Below are 22,703 nucleotides of genomic sequence, written 5' to 3' on the forward strand. Positions count from 1 at the left end.
GCCCAATAGCCTCGGGCGGCTAGGATTGACGCGCCCGCTGACCAGTGGCAGCTCAGACCCGTAAAGCGCGATCCAATCGCCGGGCTCGGAGGGCGGGCGCCGCGCTCGAGCGCGCGGCGGGAGGAGATGGCGGTGCGGCGGCAGCTGTGGGAGCTGTTCCAGGACCGGGAGCTGTTCCAGGACCAGCAGCCCGTCGGGACCATCGTGCTGGAGCGGGCATCCTCCCCCGCCGCTGCCGCCCGGATGCCGCCGTCACCGCCGTCCTCCTTGCCGCCGGCCGCGGAGCCGGCGTCGCCGCCGCGGCGACAGGGTCCGCTGCCGGAGCTGTGCGCCGTGTTCCACTGCCGCGGCTGCTGGACGGTGCTGGGGGACTCGCTGCAGCTGTGCGCGCCGGAGGAGCCGCGGCTCGGCTTCCTCGCCTGCTTCAGTCAGTGCCTCCTCGGGGACGGGGGTGGCGAGCCCGCGCTGCCGCTGTCCCCGGGGCCGCGGGGCGGGAGGACGCGCCGCTGCCCCGGGCGGGTCTCGGGCCGGGCTGAGGTTGGGCCGGGAGCTCTCGCCTGCAGCGCGTCTCTCTCTCCGCAGAAGTCACCAGTGATGTGATCTGGGAGGATTCGATCTTGATCGGCCTCGAGGAACCGCTCCTGGGATGGTGCGTAGCTCGCCCATGTCCTTGCTCTTGGCATCGCGCCGCCGCGGGAAATCGGGCGGGCAAAGCCGGCTCTGCCAGGGCTGGGAGCCGGGGGCTCCTCCGGCTCCTGCACGAAGGGTTCTGAGGGGCTTAGGAAACTCCCAAGTCCTTGTTCTACCTTTGCTTCACCGCTTCGGATGGAGAAACCTTTTGCAGGGATGTAGCTTTCGCTTCTGTCAAAATCAAAAGTTTTACTGGTCTAACCTTTGTAGTGAAGAGGAGCATTTGAGCAATGTTTAAAGGCTGCTTTACAAACTATAGGACTGGGAACTTTTTAAATATAAAACTTGCTATTTTTTTGTCTATTTTTCCCGCCCCCTCTCTCTGTATGAAGCAATAATTGTTTTATCAAGAGGAAATTTCACATCTGTGACCTGGTATGTGTGTTGTTTTATCGGTTAAATCCTCTTTGAGTAGTATAGCCTAAACCACTCTGTGATAATAAGACGTGTATTTTCTTCCGTAATTGCAACTTCACTTAGTAAAGAGCACAACATGAGCACAACATGCCCAACTTCTTATGTTCACGTTCTTTCTGTATCTATTATTTTTTTAATGAGAAAGCATTATTATGTCTTGGTTTTTTGTCCTAATAGAAGATTTGATGTTGTCTGACAGGCATGTAGTATCTGTGGTTTCTGTTTTAAAATATTTTTCCCTTTCTTCTTCTAGTGCTTACAATGCATTGTCCTGTCGGTCATGTGGCTTGTCTGTGGGCTTCATCCTTCATTCTGCCGCCAGCGACATGGCGCATCTCCGAGGCTTGTTCTGTTTCTTCAAGGACAGAATCCTCTGGTGAGTACATTATTATTATTATTATTATTACATTGTATTCCTACAGTCAGGGATTTCACAGGATTTGTAATTTACTGTACAACTGGCCAACAGCTAACAAAAACGGCTTTACTTTTGTCTGAGCACATTGGTGTGAGATTTTAACATCCTGGATGTCTAAGTTGTTTGTGTTGATTTGCCTTCCACCTCTTGAGTGTCCTCATGTAATGTAAGGGTTTAAATTTAGTTGAGTGCAATGCTGAAATCTCCTTCTGTTCCAGGTTTGCTTAGCTAATGTAAGGTATCAAAGTAGTTCCATGATAGGTTGAGGGCTTGACTATAGAAACTTCATTACTTATAGCTGGTAATGAGAGGATCTTAAGATCTCAAAGTAAAACTATGTTATGTTTATTGTTATGCTTTTCATATTTTCTTAATTATTGATTACTTTTGGCAACAAATTTGTATATGCTTTAAAATTGTCTTAAATAATCTGTCTAAACAATGAATGCAAGTGTGCGGCTTTTAACTGTTCTTCTTGTGGCTTTTTTCCCTATCCCCTTTTGTTTTCCAGCTATCTCTTAGAAAACAAAATGGTTATAGAAGCTTCTAAGGTGGATTTTCCTGCTGTGACCTTAAAAAAAGAAGTGCAGGAAGTAAGGTTTCTATATTAATCTCTACATTAATGGAAAATAGTTTTAAACCGCTGATAATTTGGGATATTAGTTCCAAAGTATGGATACAATTACTGGTTTTTTAAGTGCATAAGATTGAGAAAATGCTGACTGTTTTATCCTTTTACCTCTATACCGTGAAAAGAAAAAACCCAAGAATCATTTATACAGACTTCACCTAAGTATTACTACTTGTGTTGTCACTGTTGAAGAATTAAAAAATAGTAATTTGTTAATTTGAAAGGGATTCTTGCACAGTTATGTCTGTGTAAGCTCAAAACAGCATGGCAGTATTTGTAGCTTCAGAGACAGCACTAGGACCTCCCTCCTTTGGTGTTTAGATTGGATGTTCTTGTCTGTAACCTGGTTAGTTGTTATCTTAGTAAATTGTCTGTCCCATACGATGTGTTGGAAACAGCCAGCGTACCCAGTTTATGTGTTTACTTATACCTTTCTTTTTCTTTTTTTTTTTTTTGTTTTAGTTTAGTTTCTCTTCTAATGGGCCTGTGACATTTCTTTTGTCCTCTTTAAAGTCATCTTCCAGTGTCCATAAGATGATAGTGTTTTTGCAGGTCAAGTGAGACTAAAATGCAAAAATCTCATCCAGGCAAGACTTGTAGAGATGCAGTTTTCTGAAGTAAAAAAAAAGATAGTACTTCATTGCAAACACAAATTATGTGTCTGTAGAGTTTGCTTGTTGATTAGAACAAGCTCAAAAAAAGCAAGCCTTTGCTTTTTGAGAAATAATGTGTCCACATGTATTCCTAAACTAATGATGAAACAGTTTGTCCAGATACTGTCAAAGAAGGTCTCCAGTTGTGTGAAAACTTGTAATGAGTTAACCAGGTAAGATCAGATTCATCATAGTAAAACTCCAGCAACTCCATCTCCTTAAATAGAGTGTTTCCCTACATCTCTGGAAGGGCTGATGCTGGCACATATTCATCCATCTCCAGTTTGTAGTGCAGACCTATGATTTGAGTGCTGGTTTTGTCTGTGCTAGACATGCAGTATAAAGATTCAAGCCCCACTATTTTTCCATCTTAAAAACTAGCTGCTCTTGAGCCACTGAAAGTGCGATGCAGATCATTCAAAGACCCAGTGTTAGGACATTTTTCACTAGTTTTAATACTCTTATTTCTCTTTTTTTCTAGCTGAAAGAAAAGCTTGTGGAGTTCCACATTCGCATGGAGTTGCTGACGAACAAGCTGAAGGAACTGGAACAAAGTAATTATGTAACACAATGGCAGAGCTCTGCATCAGATACAGATGGCCTACCACCAGGATATGCAGGAGTTAGGATCAACTAGTAGCCATTTGCAAGAACTGCTGGAGTTGTTTCTGCATCTCTGCTGCGTTTGTTCATTGTGGTGAAATAATGCACCAGATCAGGTTTGACTGTTGATCTGTCACTTTATCTGTGTATGGAAAGAACTGATGATTAAGTGCATCCCTTCAGGGCAACACCTAAAAACCCAACATATTGAAGTTATGCTTGGAAGACTGAATAGCTCACCCATGCAGCACATCACTCTCTGAGGCAGTATAACTGTGACTTCGTTTTTTTTCTCTTGGGGGAAAACCAGCCTTTGAAATACTGAAGTCAGGTTTCTGGAGCTATACAAACACACTAATAAGGTGGTATTCAAGAGGAGCTAATATAAATTGAACATTCTTAGAGGTGTAAAGTTCTTGTCCTACCTTTTCATATAGATACAGTGTTAATGGCAGCCTGGGTGTTAATGGCAGCTGGTTAAGTGGCTCATTGGCTACATCTCATATGCAAACCACTGCTAAATGTACTCCTGAATAGTTCTTTTAAATTTGCTTGTATGTGTGGCCTGCAAAAAGGGCAGGCTAGCATGTCACAGATGCTGCACACTGTTCTTACTGCTTGAATCTGGATGGCACAATGCAGGCTGGAGCACAAGGTTTTGAATTTCAGTTAAAGGGCAACCATGCACCTGCCAAGTCCTCTGGAAATGCAGCCCCATGACTGCACAGGAGCGAGTCAAATACGTCCATTTAGGCTGTGAGCAACTGCCTTTAACAGATTTGAGCATTTCTTTCTGGGGCTGAAACTGTGAAACCATGGAACAGTCTTGTCTTCTCCTTCACTTCTGCTCAGTCATGGGAACTGCTCTGCTGGAGTTGTGATGATCTGCTTGCTGCCTTCAATTGGCCAGTCAAGATATTTAATAAAAAAAACCCTAACTGGCATTTCTCTCTATTTTGAATGGGTTCTGCTTATTTCCAAACATTGGAAAATAATTTGATGGAAAAGAAGGAGCACTACTCACCCTTTGTTTCTGAGACAGAGTATCTTTCTTGCTTGTTGGGAAGGTTGAGGGTCCTTTTCCTCTCCTTTTTGCTGCCTAAAGGGCTAATGTTTGTCCCTAAGGGGATGATAGATTTTATGGGAAGTTTAGTAGTTGTCTGTAGTAGGCTAGAGAGGATTCTATTTACTTGCTCAGCTTAATTCCAGTGATGCTATGTGCAAGCACCTTTCCACCTCAGGTAAATGTTTTCCACTGTATAACTTCACCTTTGTGGTACTTCCTAAGTGACAGCACTTCTGTTGTTGCCTTAGTCTAAGAAACATGATTGATAATGAGACTACCCACTTTTGTCCTTTCATTTCAGTTTCTGCATTGAGACTCTTTCTTGCTATATACTTTATGTCTATATATACTGTGTATAATTGTGCTAAATAGCTTTGCTTCATCTGGCTAAGTGTCAATCCCTAAAAGGGAAAGAAAGCTGTCAGTTACATTTTTATATTATATTTACAGTTGTGAAAAAGAAACTGTTTAAATAAAAAAAACCCCTGACATTCAGAAATTCATATTGTGCAAATCATTGCCAATATCATGGGAGTCATAGGCCTACTTCTTTTCCTTTGATTATGTTTGCAAGAAAAAAACATCAGTTTGTCTTGGTTGGGTTCTGGGTTGTTATAAAGCATTTAATGAATGGTTCCTCAAATTATATTACTTAGCATGAATTTAAACAAATAATGAATATATGCTAAATAATAGCTGTTAATTTTTTAAACTACATTTCTGTAATCTTTTTAACTGGGAGAACCTCTAAGTAAATTCTGTTTTAAGATGCAAGCTGCATAAAATAAATACATTATCTTCAGTAATTTGAAATGAACATGTACTGAGATACCAAATTAAACCTATGGATGCATTTTGATTTAAGTGATGCTTATAAACTTATTCCTGAAAGATTCAACGTTTGATCCCACAGCCTGTCCCGGATTCAAATTCCTTTTAATCTGAAATTGATCAGTGAATAAATGTTGTTATTCTAGAGTTGAGTCTTATCTCCTGTGCCTAGGCATCTTGAGATGTGTTCTAGCCTTCAGTGCAGCCAGGGCCAGTTTGGCTTGCAAGGGATGGATTCTCTGTTTAAATAAATAACAACCACTTAGAAAGCAAGTCTCAAGCTCAGGCCTTCTTATGTTAGCTAATCAGCAGCTGTCTTCTCTGGCATCCACAGATAAAACCCAATAGAAAATGAAACAGTGGTTGAACAGGCTATCGAAGTAACAATCATACTGCGAATCTTCCGTAAGGTAGCAGAAGGGTCAGCAATCCATAACAGATTTTGGAAAACTTGTGGCAGCGTTGGAACGCTTCTCCGGTAGTCCCGACGAGGTGGTGTCCTACTGCTGCATTACAGCAGTTCCCAACACTGCTTGCAGCAGCAACTGCAGGGAAAGTTGTGCCCCCCTGCAGGTTGTGACAAGCCAACCACAGAAGAAAGTTTTCAGATGTGTAGTTATCAAAACAATAAACAATCCATGTATATAAAAGAGCTACCTATAAAAGGCTTTTTACTTTTAGGCCATCTCTACAGGCAACATAGGGTTCTGCTACCCTCTGAAACAACCCTTGAAGCTTTTAACTGGTAAGTTACTCATCTTATGAGTGGAATAATAACAATTTTTGTTTAGTTGCCTTCCAAGTCAGAGGCTCTCGTGCTTGAAGTCTGCTGGAACAGCTGGCCCTAAAGCAGATACTCAGCATGTATCAGTTCAGCTCAAATTTTTAAGTTTTGACAAAGATACAGCAAGTACAAACACCTCAGAAGTAGAGTGTAGTCAGTTGGTTAATTTGTCTTCTGAACAGATGACACATCCAGTATTAGTGCATTCTCAGCCTGTGCTGCTTTATTGCTAAAAAAATTTGTTTACAGGTGCAGAGTTTCCAAGTTCATTTTTAAACAGTTCCTCTTTACAGTGTCAAAAGAATAAATTCTTATCTTGAAATCCTCAAAGATGCATAGATATAAAAGCAAGCTGCCTTTTGGAAAAACATCAGAATTTGCAGGGAGACATTCTTTCTCTGTTACCATGTAAAACATGTGCAATGGGAGTACACAGTTCCTAGTTACACCAATAATTTCCTCCACTAATCCATGTAAGAATGCCATCAGAAGTTCAGTCTAAGTATTTTCTAGCTTGTTTTAAGTACTAAGGTAATTTTAAAGAATTTATATTCAATACTTCTCCTTTGCTGTTATGCTTTCCAAAAGGAGGATAACTTCACTGACATCCTAAAGTAGCTTTTTCCTCAGGTTATACTGAAGCGAAATACAAAGGATACAATGGCTTACTCATCACAAAACAAAAAAAAAGACAGTGTTTAAAGCCATGCATAGTGTTCTAAAGACTTAAGAATGACCATGGTTAACCACTGGGCTAAATTTGTCTTACAGATTTACTTGTTGCTTGAAGAAGTTGGCTCAAAGGATTTCCTTTAGTCTAATTTCTAATACCATAAAATAGTTATTTTCTCTCATAATAGTCCTATCTTCGTTTGGCAATTCTTATCTATCTAGAAGGAGTACTCATGAGAAAAACGCAACCCCTGTTTTAAATCCAAATCACGGTGCTTCATGAATGGTTGGCCATGAAGTATGAATAGGAGTTAACTTGACATACAATTTCTTCCACCAAGACGCTTCTTTCTATTTAAGAAAGAGGACTGAGCCTCTGTACATGGAGAAGTGTTCTGCACAAGTTAAGCCCACTTACAAAATTAAGCTAAGCTAGAAGTATGGAATTCTGCAGTAACAAGCTAGTATTCTACATGTTTAATTACAAGTTTAAACTTGGAAAAGTATTAGTGATGTAGGTTACGCCACACATTCTCTTATTTTCAAACTGCCAGCAGAATTGACTGCATTATCCACTAAGATTTGCAGAATATTACAGAGAACACACTAAGAGTTTACAGAAAGATGGCACCCAAATACCCTTTTATTTAATAAGTGAAATAAAGAAAAAAGACAATTGCAACCTGTGTTGCAGAAGATAAAGACCTTCAGCGATCAAACCTCATTTTCTGTTTTTAAAAATCTCTTTAAAGAACATAAAAAATATACAAGATTACCAGTATTTTCAGGTTCATTCCTGCAGGTGCCATTATTGCTGGCTGGTACCAGTATGCTTCAGTACAGCTGCCTATGTGGCTAGAGTTACCTGAAAATACTGTCTATTAAAAAGCTATTCAACACCTGAAAAATATGTACTGTGCTTATTAATTTCAGTCTTCTCCAAATAATTTCTATCACCACATCCAAGCTCATTACCTACTGTCTGGCAAATACTACACTCAACTTGAGTGGTTTCTGCTACTTGTTTGTTGGTTTGGAGGTTTGTTGTCTTTTTGTTGGTGGGTTTTTCTGTGTTGTTTTGTGGCTTTGTTTTTCTTCTTTCCCACCAGTTGCTCCTCCCTGCACCTTGTAAGAAACTCTGCACCCTTTTCCTTGCTACAGCTGCAGCAGGTGAGAAACCTCATCTCGCCCCTAAACATGCTTAGTTCATGCCCTGCTTTTTACATGCTCAGGACACTAATATGAACCAGACGAGAGGTTATAAAGGCGAGTTCTGCTGATCCTAGTTCCTGATTTACAGTTTTGGTGCCATGCTTCTGTCCCTATCTATACATTCTGCCCCTTTCTCTACAGAGGCAGCACATTCTCTAAAAAAACCCAAAATTTGAGAATCAAAGCAGGAAGTTCAAGCTATTGGTATATTAATTCCTATTGCTTCATTATGTATAAATGCATATCTCAATTTACTGGTAATAACTACATTACACTAGACATTTTGAATCATGCATAATTAGAATACTAGCTCTAAGGTTTGGTTTGTGGGCCTGTGCCGCTTTCCTTCAGTTTCTCCATGCAGTTCTTCATGCCTACGGCATTGCAAACTAGCCTCCTTTTATTTGACCTGCAAACACACTCATTTGGAGGGGAAATGGAGAGAAGCAGACAGGATTTACATAGGACACACTGAACAGTAAGTTACCTTTTATCTTTATCTTTAGGTGGTGTAAAGTCTTGGCAATCTGTCTATATTATAACCTGGCACATAGGCTCAAGAGACAGAAACACGCTCTGCTGACATCATGAACACTGACACCTTCTCTAAATCTCAGGAGAAAGTGAAGAGCAGACTGAAAGGGAACAGACATCAGAATCCATGGTTAGTGTTCTGCACTGTTAAACAAGACACCCTGGTTCAACTGCTGGCTTTTGTGTGCCAGTCAAAATGCTACAGGGGCAAAATGCTGGATCGTTCTGTAAAAGAAATCCAGTGGAATCTAACTTGGACTGCCATTATGCAGCTTTGTACCTGAACAACAAGCACGATTATTAGTTTTGGAGGAAGACCAGACAGTTTCCTAAGGATGACAGTTTCCTAAGCGGTAATTTCTAAGATTGGTTATCAATCAAGAACTGTTCTTATCTTGAATAATTTTCCCTTTTCTGCCCAAAAAAGCAGGCTGCCAACTCTTGATAATGTAATCCAAGCGCCAGTGATCTCAAGCTCAGTAAAATTTCTTCTCACTCACTATCAAGAAGTCTTTGCAAGACTTTCTTTTTGTCCTAAATTTGACAATTACCCTCAGTTGCAAAAGGTGCAATCCTTGAAAGTGCAGTTCCCTGCACACATACTGGCTGGACCCTCTGCAGCAGCACTACTGGATATGCAAACAGCATATACTTGGTGTCATCTGGGTTTGGTACTGCTAAAGGAGGCACGTCCATACCAGTCACTACACCTTTGATATCCCACACCAAAGTGTAGTAGCATCTAACACTTCCACTCAGGTTTGGAAGCAGGTAAATCAAGGAGGTTGAAGGAAAAGTCATGCCACTGTACAAGAGCTGAAAGGCAAAGGGATTCCTTTTCTTGCTGTGAATAGTAATTTCTAGTCTAGTAGCCCATAGAATACAGATCATTATAAAAAGCCTGAACTGGGAAGAATATGCAGATAGCTTGCCTGGCTACATCAGTCTTGATTTCCTCTCCCCCTCTCTGAACGGATATAGCCTTAAAGAATTCTGTTCCACTACAAAGTTCATAATTCTGAAGTATCAACGTGACTGTGTTTTCATTATTTCACTTTATGTAAATGTACTTGCTGATCACAGACCAGAATAAATTTATAATTTCTCTAATGTAATCAGATAACAATCAAATTAAGGTCCCCTTTGGCCAGCTTCCAATTTTATCAATAATTCAATAGCTGGAATTTATACTGATTACAGCCTTCCAGATCAATTAGCTTTTCATATGCATATTACATACTAGCCAACACTTAATTTAGACATTCTCATGCTTGTTACTTTATACACTAAAAATGCTCACAGCTGTCACAGTTCCATTATCAATTTCTGAAGAGCCAAACTGCTTCACATCCATGCTTTCAAAACCACAAGCTTCCATTCAGCTGTAAGTCACAGCCTAAATTACTTTAGCTTTCCAGAAGAAATCCAGCCGGATAGATGTAAGCCGCTGGTGAAATAATTCTGTTCAGAATACATTATTATCTGTTGGGCCATATTGTCTCTATAGACCGAAAATAGCGTCAACTAGGAATGCTTTAGAATTCCTGTGGCTCTTTTATGTAACCCTTTGACAGCAAATACTTAGCTGGGTGCAGAGGCTACAGCTGGAGATCAATAACCCTTTGTGTTACCAGAGGCTTCACAGTACTTGCCCCTGCAAAACTTCCGGCATCGACAGAAATCAACCATGGTCTGAAACAGTGTTTAGCAAGGTTAAAATTATTTCCTGCTGTAAAGTAACATTTTTAGAATTCTACAGTTGTGCCTGGCATGTACAAACATTTTGAGTGTCAAGTGCTCTCTAATTTTTTTAGTTTGTTTTTTATTTATTTAAAGACCATCTCAGATTGGCCTTTTTAAACAAAAACAAACAAAAAAAAAACCACAACCAACCAACCAAAAAAAAAAAAAAAAAAAAAAAAAGAGCAGAAAAGACTTCACACAATAAAAGCTCTAACTTCAGAATCAGGTTCTCTTTACAGTCCAACATCTGGAAAGGTTCAGTTTCTTCTCAGAGAAATAGAGCAAGTGCTAGACTACTAAAAAGAAAAAAAATACAGGGAAACTTCAGCTATCCTTTCAAAAAGAACTGTCTGCCCTTCCCCTAGCACTCATTGACAGTGCTTCAGATGTGACAAAGCTAATTTTTCTTTTTTATATATATGTATCAAATTCATTAACTTTGTATTCAAGTGCCAAATTCCCTCCAATGAGAGGAACATAAGAAGAATTTACCTTTCTTCTCAGGAAGACTCTTCACACAACTCCCTGCAGCACAGAGCGCCACAAACTTATTTGGTTATTACCCACTTACTCTACTGTACAGTCTTGCTAATTTGCAAGTTATTTACTATCACATGCAAAACAGTTATTGCTACTAAAGTTCTATTTTCTTATTAAATCATCTTATGGCTTTGTTTGCATCAGGGATTCTTCCCCCTACATACTGTGCTATTTTGCATTCCAGTTTCAGAGGTATTTTTCAATTGATTCTCCCAAGCATTAAAACTAACTACTTTATTCAATGGTACAGCTACTTCCATTTAGAATTGAACCTGACTTTCAGCACAGGTCCCCCAGAGCTCTGCTGTAAATGGCCCATCTGTCCAATTTTCTTGGAAATATATTAGATGCAGAGGCTTGTCAGTTTGGTTTTGTTGGGTTTTTTTTCCCTGTTACATACATCAACTCTGCATGGATTACTGCCATTGCACAGAAGTACATGCTTCTTGATTAATTACTTTAGAGACATTGTACCAAAATACAAAACCAAGTACCCGTTCCCTCCCTCCCCCTAATGGCCATTTACAGGCAGGTCTCAGGAAAAAAAGATGCAGTATCCTCTCTAAGTTGAAAGAAAATTTTGTTCTTGTAAAAGAGAGAAAATGGGTGAAAAGCAACACTGGCACCAAATAAAAGACTTATTCCTAGGAAATCAGAGGATGCCATCCACAGAGCATTGCACATCTCAAGAATAATGCCAGTCCTCTATTTGACCAGTCCAAGCTGCCCATTGAGTCATTTTGACTTCCCCGGTCTAAACCTTCCTTCTGAGAAAAGCAGAGGGAGAAACAGAAATTATTAAAATTGAGCTCAAGAGCTGGAAAGCAAAACTGGAAGTTATCTAAAATACAGGATAGTGAATTCTCAACAATACAGGGGTGGGGAATCTCTGATCCACTGGCTAGAGATCGTCTGCTGTACAGATACAGTCTGCAACATCATTTTTCAACAGCCTTTGACCTTATTATATTCTTTATTCTTATTAACACTAAGATGTATGTAAATGCAGGATCCACCAAAGTTATTGTAAAATTCAATAGGACTTCAGCCAAAAAAGGTTCCCCATTCCTGCAATAATGGATAAAAGTCTTCTACATCGCATTTTGCAACTATTAACTTATCACATAATGAGGATAATGTTTAACTAGCTATAATAATCATATAGTCAGTCTGAAAAAAAAATTACTTGATCCACAGATTTTGCAAATGATCTGAAGGTAACAGAGATGTGTACAGAATGCACACAAACTCCTTAGCATATTCATACTTTTCTGAGTATATAATGGGATGGCTAATAATAAAATTGAAAATGCTGCACATGGAAGAAAACACCAACAAAGACTAAAAAGAATCCCACCGATAGAGATGGACGCTTGCATACTCTAGCTTACTATTGCCGTTGGACAGACAGACAAATAACAAAAAGTCAACTATGATTCTATGAAGCCCATTAAGTTAATGCGTTCCAGTTTTAAGGATAGCATTGCCATTGTCAAAGGGAGGATACTGCATGTTTAGACCATGTTTGTGACATTTCTATTGTATCCTTTCTAGTGTTAATTACATTATCATCACTGTTTACTAATAAATTTGTCACTCTGAAATTGTAAAAATACTACTAGGCTCATGCATTGATCCTAACATGGCACTACAGTTTGCTACAAAGCACTAATGCTTATGGAACTATACACATCTCAAAATGGAAGACATTGGTGATTTTGTTGTTTTCAAACAACTTGTAACATCATTTTGTCCACAAGTATTAAAATATATATATGTATATATATATATGATTTATTGCACGTGCCCCTTGTTTTTGTAATCTTTCACATGGGAAGATTTCCAACCAACACAGAGAAAAAGTGGAGCAAGAAAAAGTAAGTAGGCTGAAGCAGCATTTCCTAACACAGCAGTTTTATAAAAGTGCTGGCCAGGAAGGTACAGCAATTGGGGTCTTCTGGACATGCACTATTGCAATATTACTTCTGTGAAAACCACAGATCATTAGCCTAATAAAATCTTGATGTTCTGAAATTAAACTTGAAAACTAAAGCTGATACATTGTCATCAATAAGATTCAGGAGAAATCAACAATTTTTTCTTTTTTTTTGTTACAATGTGGGTTACAAAACATTAAGTGTTATTCCTAAAGAAAAAGAAATTGAAGAGCTTGAAGTGTCTACTCTGTAGGCAGACAAATTTGCAATTTCTGTACATGTCCACAGAAAACAAAAATACCTTCCTGTTCCCCAAGTATTTTGTCATCAAGCTATGCAAGAAACAACTGCTAGCTCTAATAGCAGAAGGGTAAGTATGGGCAGTAGGAAAAAAAGAAAATTCCCAGATCTAAAATGAGACATTTCTTATACCAGATACTTCCCAACGATTTATAATCCTATGATATTGACAGTGTTTTCCATCACTTAGAGATGGATCCTGCTTCTACAGACATCTACATTAAATCCTATTGGCTTCAACATAAGGACGCCCTAAAAGGAAGTGTGCTTTTCTAGTTGCCTCCAATGCCAGAAAATTCAGACCATATTCAGCAAAGAAATCCTATGCTCTTAAAAGTCAGACCAAGCTGATGGTTGCCTCAAGATTAATGTTAACTCTTATCGCAGAGCTCAGCACAGTGCTGGACACAATTTTAGTGCACCTGTCTGCTCATTACAGTTGGCATTATTTTGAGACACAGTGTCTTGCCCCCCGTCCTTTAGCTAACACATCTGCTCTTTTCTTCATGGGAACAAAAAATGGGTAAAGCTGTCACTAAACCTTATTGTTACAAGGCATGTCTAAACACAGACGTTACTACGAAGATCAGGATCAACATCAACACTTGTCCTCACTCTGCTATGGAACTTGGTCCCATAAAATATCACCACACTTTAAATATTAGAATGCTGCCCTTACAAGCTGTCATTAAGATTTAAGAAGGATTTCCATTGTTTGCTTTTTCAGCCATTTTCAGGCTGTTTGGCTCTCTCCAGCAGTTTTCTAAAAGGCAAAACAGAACAAAACAAGAAATCTGGAACATCTCCTCAACCATTTTAGTATCTCCCAAAACATATTAATAGAAGCTATATATCCTTATCTTATCCAGATTTGAAAACATTATTTTAAGCTAGTAAGTCACATTTTCTAAATCACAAGCTTGGAATAAGGTGCACTAAGAAAAGCTTCAGATTTGAAGTGGAATACAATACACATCCCAGGTCTGGTGTTTTTTTGCCAAGAAATCTTACTTGCCATAAACAATACCATAGCAGGGAGCACGTAAACAATATATGCTCCCATCTCAAAATGACAGAAAACATCCTATATAAGCACAAATGATGTAGACAAAGAATCTCGTGTAAACATAAGAACAACAGATTGTGCCTTAGTTTGGGAAGGAATGAGAAGAGCCAGAAAAAGGCCCATCCTAAGTATTTTTGCTGTACCTCGACTTACCCCCTTACATGGCTAACATTCCATTCTCTTCAGCCTATTTCTGCCTAGATAATGAAAATCTACAGGTCCTCTCAGTTCTCAGTCACGAAAGAATCAGAAAGCTGATTCCATCAGCAGTATGAAAAGCTGAAACTGTGTCAAGGAAGCCAGGTGGATAAACCACAACTTTACACTTGTGGTCTCCTTCATCTCACCTGAAGTTAATTTCTATAATAAAGAAACATGTTCTGCCCTATTTCTTCTACAGTAGAATGGTTTTGTTCCTTTCGCTGCTAAGAATTCACAAAAAGCCAGAGGGAGGGAATGATTTAACGTAAAGCTAATCATTATCTTGTTACCCTCAAGGCTTTAAAGCTTCATTTTTCTTTGCTAAAAGTTAAATGGTGCAGGGTGATTTCTCCTTCTGTTGAAACCTCTTCATATCCAGCACTTACATAGGTTTACACATGCAAATATACATTTTGATCACAGACTGGGATAATGCATTTACACACTACAGACAAGGTGATTCTGCATTTGTTCTTGTTCTTGCATTAGCTGCTTTATGTGATTTGACATCTATCTACAAAGTCAAGCCTGGGTCCTGGACTAGAAAATACCTGTATGGGATGTCCCCAGTTGTTTGGTAAGTTTCCTCCTCATGTCAGAGCAATTTTTCCTGCTGCAACTTTTCATATATGTCAAGTGAGTCTGACACAGTAATGCATGCAGACACTTTATCTGCTAGGAAATCCAATATGACACAGCAAAGTACCAAACCTTCCTAAAATGAAGAAGGAAATATCAGTGAAGAACACCAGCTTCCACTTGCATCTGATTACAAAGCATTTCTCATTTTAAAACAGAATGGAGAAAGCTGTTTGAAGAGCTGGCACAGAAGACATTTCTTCAGGAAACCAAATGCTGATTTCTGTTACTCTGCTTTTGAATTTTGATAAAACAGTGGGGGTACTTCTGTAGGAGAAACCATCTGGTGAACCAAATGTTTGGTGACATGACTGAAACTGGACAGATCTTTGTTCATTCAGCTCCATGGAAGTGAAGGACAGGTTTTTGCTTGCTAGAAGAGAAACATCCACATCTTGCAGTCTGTGAGCAGGTAACAGGACCACCTTCTTGATGTCAGGATAGGATCTAGAATCCCAAACTAAAAAAACAGGAAAGGTAGTTTAGGAATCAGAATAAAATATATTCAACATTAAAATGCCCATCAGTTCATTACTTTAAAAGCCTGACAAAATTAGCTGGCTTCACAAACTGCATTAATCCCTTGCTCTCTAGGACTTAATATCTAACTGTAGATGTCCACAAGCTGGCTAAGGAAATACTTCAGAAGTGCTGAACTATACACTTACTGAGAAGCAATGCATCCAGAAATATACCACTGTTAATTAGCTGTGGGGCTTCTTAACTGTGTCTTCAACATACAGCATGACTACGTTGAGGAAGCACCAGAAAGCATACTGCAGAGAGAGAGTATATTCTGCTCTAGCAAGTCACAGTTCAAAGACACATCCTGAACTATCACCTAACTAGTTATGAAACTGTCAGTGCTGTAGAGGAAAAAAGCATTTACAACAATTTTAAGATCATACACATTAAATACTTACTTTTACTCATTTCTCCCCACTTATCTACAGCACAAACTTCAACAACTTGTCACTGATGTCCTGGCCTTTCATCAGTGACACTCACCTGGTATCACCTAGTCACGGCGGCTCTTAAGACACGATGTTTTTTTTTAAGTTGGAAGGTAACATGGGTGCACTCCTGCACAGATAGTGCCAGAAATGTTTATTACCATTCTCCTGTGCTAAAAGGAGAGATGTGAAATAGAATATTTTTCTTTGGTTTCTTTTTCTCACATACAAGAACATGAGGACAACTAACCTCTTCCTCTCCTTTCCCTGTCTGTACTTATGTTATTCTAATTACCTTAACCACTTGGTTGATCGAATTCAGAAAGTCTTCCACTGACAATTTTCAGCTCCTACGTTAGAAGCAGCAAGAAGATCATGAAAATGGAAATACAGTACATATCACCATCTCTTTCTCTCTGAGGCACTCAAATACTTCTGCTGATCATTTTGTTGACCATCCATGCTCACACTGTTGGGAAAGTCTTATTCTTGTTATGAAGATGTGGAAAAACAGATCTGGAAAGCTGCAACAAAACATGCCAAAGGTTCATAGCAGAGCTGAGAATAGAATATAGTACTCTGTTACACACCTTAAATACCAAAATATCTTAATTTGATTCACTGGGAAAAAAAATAAATCGAAGCTCCAGAAGTTTACTGTCATCTTTAGACATTTTGAATGTACTTTTTTCTATTTGATAATTTACATTTGATTATGTTATCATTCTTCCAATCCTACTGTTTAACAAATAAAACTTTTACCATAACTACTTCAAGTTAATACCATGACACAATTAGTGCTTCATAGCAAATGACATCACAGGACAGGAATTTTATAATTTTAAAAGTATTTATTCTTATTAGAATATATAATAGTTAAATCATTGCTTCTTGCACACAAAGGTCAAGCTGAAAGCTGACACTGTGGCAACATTCCAGTTCTCAGAAAGTACGCTACAAAAAACTAAAATCTCAGTGACATATTTCTTTGGTCAGGGAAAATGAAACTGAATCAACCAACAAACTTGACAAGTTTAGTACATTATATTTACTACCTAAATGACCTTACAATTGTACTCACCGTTATTTTTAATCAATCCACAATCTCTTCTGGGAGCTTAGAGAGAAAGAGATGAATAAACAAAATTAAATTTGCATTTAGGAAGTTATTGAGATCATAGATGATTATCTGCAAAAGACACAAAAGATTACCTGTATCTTCCACAAACCAGTTAACGATTTTAGACTTTCCACATAAAATATGCCAATGTTAATTTTCAAATTACCATATCCACACCCCTCCTTTAGTTTAAGTCAAGAGAATTGGGCCCAAGTATGGAAGACCCAGGACAGGAAAACTTTAACTAAGAACAGAGTGGGGAGGAGAAGCATATATCCAAAACATGCCTGAAAGGGTTTTGTTCAGAGACCGTTCTGCTTCCTGGAGTAAAATCATGTGTGCCGTTCATTCCATGTAGTTTTCTCGCCACAGAATTCCCTTTTTCCCTGGAATTTGTTGGTTCCTACTTTACTGAGAACAGACTACAGCCCATGCTTGACCAAGTACACCTGGAGCATTAAGTATACACCATGACCAGAACAGCTTTTTAATTGTGCATATTTTGAAGATAAATCTTGTTATGGTAAGGTATCATCAACAGACACACATTTCAGATTCAAAGGAATTGAGATGGACACAGTTTAGTCTCCAGTAAAGCAAGAAGCTTTTTCATGTTAATAACAAATCACTGCAGCATGGAAGAGTAATGACTGCTCTCAAGGACACAGCTGACAACCTAACTGAAGGAACAATGGATTGCCACAAGCAGAACTATCTCATCACACAGACATACATTATTAAAAATTCCCAATATCCTCAGTTAAGTATTACTAGCTTTCACACTCCTGCATAACACAGCATTTCTACAAGCACCAGACACCTGCACCTTCAAAAAAACCACAGTCATCAGAAAATCCCCGTTTTAGCGTAGTTATTCTCATGTTGTCAATGCTGACTCTTCCTACTCAAATCCTCCCTCAAGCACTACGTGAGTTTGAGACTGAGGAACCAACAGCAAATGATTCACAAAAGAATTAATTTGAGAAGAAGCTCAAGAGCTCTCCCAAATTTCCTTGTCATAATAGAAACCAATGCAATCTTTGAAAAGTTGGATTTTCTTTCACTTATTCTAAAACTATAAATCAACTAAACTAAAGTAAATCTCATTTTAAAAAAAAGCAGTAGGTGACACTTGTCATGCAAAGGAATGGTTCATCCAACACTGAATTTCACTGGCTTTAACCTATTTTTTAAAATTTTATTTTTACAACTTCATCAACTTTGAATGCCCCAGTTTTTACCTACCCTGCTTGCTGTACTTTCTAGCTGACTTTCATAGATTACCACATGGGAGCTGATTTCACAGTAGTACCAAGAGAATGCACAGATGCTACTGGATATAAATCAAGGTTATTGACCATTAGTAGACATTGAAACTGATGTCGACAATACCAAATCTTCAAATAAAAGCTAGTGGACATTACAAATTAAAAAATACTATTTTTCTTGTTTCACACCTTACTGAATGCACAACCAATAGATATGGAACAAGAAATAATGTAAAAACTTAACATTACCTATATTAATCCTTTTCTGTTAAAATTTCAGAAAATATTATTTTTATTAAGTTTTCACCTACTGCCCATTCATATTTTTTTGTTCTACCATAACTAAAGGTTAGTCTCCATGAATTTTATATCTCACATTCAGATAGAGAACTTCTTGGATGCAGTCAACTAACTTTAGGAATTTCAAAGCCAAAAAGAGATGAAGAAATATCTCAATATAAATTTACCAGCAAAATTGTAACACTTGTCTTTTAATATATATCAAAATACTCTATTACCAATGTAAAAGTGTGGGGAAAAAAGCGAGTGTTCTGACATAATCAGTGCTTTGGAATTGGAAACTATACTAAAATAATAGTGTGCATCTATACAACCAACTTTCACTCCATCCCTCACACTCTGTTTTAAGGTACTCTTAGGTTTAATTACATTGTTCAGCAAAAACTCAGATTCATCAGACCCAGCTTTCCAAAATAGTACCTTTGTCTCTTACACATACACAAATGTTCCAGGACATAAGCAGAATTAACAAGAACACAGAAGACAATTTCTCTTCTCTTCTGTACAGCCTGAGAAGTGTGTAAGGAAGAAAAGATCTAGAAATCAGTTTATATAAAGACCAAAACACAAGAACTTGAAAGTTAAGTATGACAGAGACATGTAGAGATATAGAAAGCAAAATCAGCACTATAGATCACAAGTTCACTGAGGTCTTTCTTATGGCTTAAAAATGTCAAATGTAACCTGGAAATCTGACAATGACAAAAGCTTAAATCATAAACACAAAATACAACAGAAGTATCTCACAGTCCTGCAAAAAAAAATTACATGCCTTCATGCTCTTTCTACTTACTAGATAACTTTGAAATGGCTTCTAAATCAAATCTATGAGGTAAGGGCAACAACTGTGATAGAAAGCCTAAGACTGATGTGATTGGAGAAAGAACGGGAGTGCCTGAGTGTGGAGGCACCAAAAGGAACACTGAGCAGGAACTGGGCTCTCAAAAGGCACTTGTGTTTACAGCACCCAAGTTACCAGGCCATCAAGACCCCAGAACATCCCCCAGCAATTTCAGAAGACACACAGATTTTGAGACAAAGAAACTGATAATCCAGAGTCAGAAACCAAAGTCATCTCCAAAAGAGTAAACAAAGGCATATCTGAAGCCTAGAAAGGCTGCCAGCCTAGGAAGAGGCCAGAAGACAGGAAGGAGCTGCCAGCTGCTGCCCCTTGTCAACACAGACTGAAAGACTGTTGAATGCACAGCTTACACACCCCTGCTATGGCGCTTGGCAGCTGTAGAGATGTCTCAGGCACTGCAAACATTCTGCCTGAGATTTGTTCCACTCTGTACTTTTAAATGAAACCACCTTCCACAAGGTTTCCAGTTGATATCTGCCACATTATTGGTACAGCGTTGTAACAGCATTTCCTACCGCAGCACAGAACATACGGAAGACTGTTTAAAGATGAGCTTTCAATTCCATGACACATTATAGGAATGTGCTCCTGGAATACTGCTCAGGCAAAGAAACAACTCTTCCTTCACATTCTATTTTAGAGAAATCCTCTCCTTTTCTTAAATCTCCAAAGATTGCGCAGGCCTTTGCACCTTGCACTCACGTAACCTCCAGCATGTCAGGTCTGGTTTCAAGCACTGTTCCTTTTCTAGTTTTTAAGAATGAACGTGGGAGGCATGCAAAAGATACTCCAGACTCTTCACAGACTCGGGTCAGGTTTTTTTAGCCTTAACTGGCCCACGATTTTTGATGCCCCTGAATGACAGGTGACCGTGAGGTGCAGAGCCTGTTCATGCAGATTTTCACACTGCAGACTCTCAGCACTGTGGGCAAGATTGTAAAGCAGTGCATATTGCTGATTTGACATATAACAGGGTAACAGAAAACCCTAATGTTATTCTTTTTAAGATACTACTTCTCACAGCTCTTGTGCATTGAAAGTAATTAAAAATAAATATTAATCCAAATCTATTTCTCACTGCTAAAATAGCATACAACTTCATACAAAAGCAAGCTGATTGGTTATTATTCTTTTAATGGTAATATAAAGCCATACATATCTTTATATGCAGTATGCCAAAGGCAAATCCCCTGGCATACTTTAATAATTCATACACACACATGTATAAGTAAGAATATTCATCAGGAACAGCATCCTGTGCCTTACTGTTATGTTGCTCCTAAACTGCTATTACTGTTACTACATGAGTAATGCAGCACATGAAAATTGGTAAAATGTTCCTTTGGAAACTTTTCTCACAAGTAGCTATTGCTTTCAGAACTAATTGTAACAAACATGCTTATATTTCTTTTGAGTTATTTCGCCACTTACAAAGAACTAGTTCATTATTAGGTCATACAAGCTAACACACCATGTCTTCACAAGACCTAAAGCAATTTTTTCATGTAACCACTTCAATTCTTTACTTTACCTGCCACGCACATTGAAAACGCAGTCACAATTCTGACAAACTAGAGATTTAAAGAACTGCTTTCAGTAAAGAACATGGGGAATTTCATGTTAGTGACACTAATTCTTTTGCTTTCAGTAAGAAGTTTTGTCCCCACCCTCCTTTTTTTTTTTTTTTTAATTTAAACAAAGTACGTCCTGTAGCACAAAATGCCACGGACAATTTTGAACAATTCAGGGCGCCGCTGACCCGCATGACACTAACCTGAAGAGCCAGTGGTTTCAGTAATACTTTCACAGGTTTCATCGTGTCTTAAGTCTTTTTCACCTTATTATCACATGAATTCATAAGGCTAAACAAATTCCATTGTAATCTCTCCACTTTCCATAAAACTTGTTTTGCACTGTGGATTATTCGTACGTTCTGGTTTTGTCTAATGACTCGGACACCATCCCCTTTGTGCGCTCCTGTGTCAGCACTAGAGACATCAGAAAAGGATATGACCGTTCAGATCAGCAGAATCCACCCAGCACACGGACCGCAACACTAACAGCGGAGTAGCTCTAATCAGCACTACGTTTGCAGCCGGAGATGCAAAGGCTCATTTCGATGATACATTTCGTTTTCCCTTCCCCACACTGCTGCCAGCTGTTCCCAGCCGGGCTGCGGGGCACGGCTGTGCAGGGCACAGGCTCTGCCGCCCGGCCATCTGCTGCCAGACCTGCAGGACACCTTCGCCCCCAGCTCCGAAGTTGCCCGGACTTTTCAGGGCGGCGGGCGGGTCGGACCGGCCCGGTTCCGCATAGGCGCCCGCCCGGACACCGTCCCGCTCCTCGCCCGGGGCCGGCGCGGCGAGGGCGGGCAGCCGCTCCCACCGCTCGGCCCAGCCCGCGGAACGAGCACGGGCCCAGCCCCATCACGGGGCGGGACGGGGAGGCGGGTGCGCGGGCGCCCGGCCCCAGCCCCATCAGGGAGCCGGCGCCAGGGTCCGGGCCGGGCAGGCCGCTGCTCCCGCTGCACTCACCTGAGCGCGGCCGAGGCCGCGGGGCCGCGGGCGGCCCGGCCCCTCCGCCTCCTCCGCCCCTCACTCCGCCATCTTCCCCTCCTTCCCCGGCCGCCCGGCGGGGGCTCGCGCCGCCAGGGCCCGCCCCCTCGGCCGCGAGCCTATTGGGTGCCGCGCCCATGCATCAGCCGTCCGGCTTCGGCGCGGATTGGTCAGCGGCGCCGTCCATCATTGAGACCGGCCTCCCGCCTCCAAAGCTTCCCTCTCTGATTGGCCCCGGGAAGGGCAAGGGCCTGGGATTGGCTGGAGCGGCGCGAGCGGGGCTGGCCCGGGGCGAGTCCCGCGGTGACCTCGGCGGGCACGCGAAGCGGCCGCCAGGGGGCGGGGCGGGGCGGCGCGCGCGGTGCCTCGGTGTCACTCGTGGGTGCCGGTCCCGGGGTACCCCCGCGCTCACCCAGCCCTCTGATCCTTCTGCCGGGTTTGCGGCACCTGCAAAAACCCGGTGGGTTTCTTTTTAGCAGCGGTAGCTTTGCACTTCAAGCTGACGGGTGAATGAAGAGTGTGGAGTACGTACCCATTCAGAAAACCCTCGAGAAACACCCCCGTCTCACCGTGATTCATCACAGATTACTACAAGCCATTTTACTTGAAATCTTAACACGTGCGTTAAACATTTAACACACACTGTTCTCCCGTGTCACATTTTAGTGCAGACCATCAGCCTAAATGAAATGCTTCTGCCAACTTAAG

General features: G+C 40.3%; 1 protein-coding gene and 1 long non-coding RNA gene across 3 annotated transcripts; one reads left to right on the forward strand and one right to left on the reverse strand.

Moving 5' to 3' along the window:
- Positions 1-126: 126 nt before the first annotated feature.
- On the forward strand, positions 127-5,124 carry OIP5 (Opa interacting protein 5). Its single transcript, XM_050335402.1, has 5 exons — positions 127-427; positions 583-649; positions 1,361-1,483; positions 2,037-2,118; positions 3,291-5,124. Exons 1-5 carry the CDS (start codon positions 127-129, stop codon positions 3,444-3,446), a joined length of 729 nt encoding a protein of 242 aa, XP_050191359.1. The 3' UTR covers positions 3,447-5,124.
- A 1,170-nt stretch (positions 5,125-6,294) lies between these two features.
- LOC126650521 (uncharacterized) lies at positions 6,295-22,089 on the reverse strand. Of its 2 annotated transcripts, XR_007631443.1 has the most exons (5): positions 21,975-22,089; positions 21,215-21,428; positions 16,972-17,007; positions 16,186-16,414; positions 6,295-15,397 (listed from the first exon to the last, which is right to left on the reverse strand). It is a non-coding gene; the product is annotated as an uncharacterized LOC126650521 (long non-coding RNA). The 2 variants fall into 2 exon arrangements; XR_007631444.1 differs by lacking the exon at positions 21,215-21,428 and having other exon boundaries at positions 21,975-22,084.
- Positions 22,090-22,703: the final 614 nt, after the last annotated feature.

Source organism: Myiozetetes cayanensis, unplaced genomic scaffold, assembly GCF_022539395.1.
Source record: "Myiozetetes cayanensis isolate MyiCay16 unplaced genomic scaffold, myiCay2020 scf6-25, whole genome shotgun sequence".
Lineage (NCBI taxonomy): Eukaryota > Metazoa > Chordata > Aves > Passeriformes > Tyrannidae > Myiozetetes > Myiozetetes cayanensis.

What these genes read in the sequence shown, in the direction of transcription:
- OIP5 (XM_050335402.1), top strand. Translation starts at nt 127, where the DNA reads ATGGCGGTGCGGCGGCAGCTGTGGGAGCTGTTCCAGGACCGGGAGCTG. An exon ending in GAGGAACCGCTCCTGGGATG is followed by an intron (nt 650 to 1,360) that starts GTGCGTAGCTCG and finishes TTCTTCTTCTAG; the next exon opens with TGCTTACAATGCATTGTCCT. An exon ending in TAAAAAAAGAAGTGCAGGAA is followed by an intron (nt 2,119 to 3,290) that starts GTAAGGTTTCTA and finishes CTTTTTTTCTAG; the next exon opens with CTGAAAGAAAAGCTTGTGGA.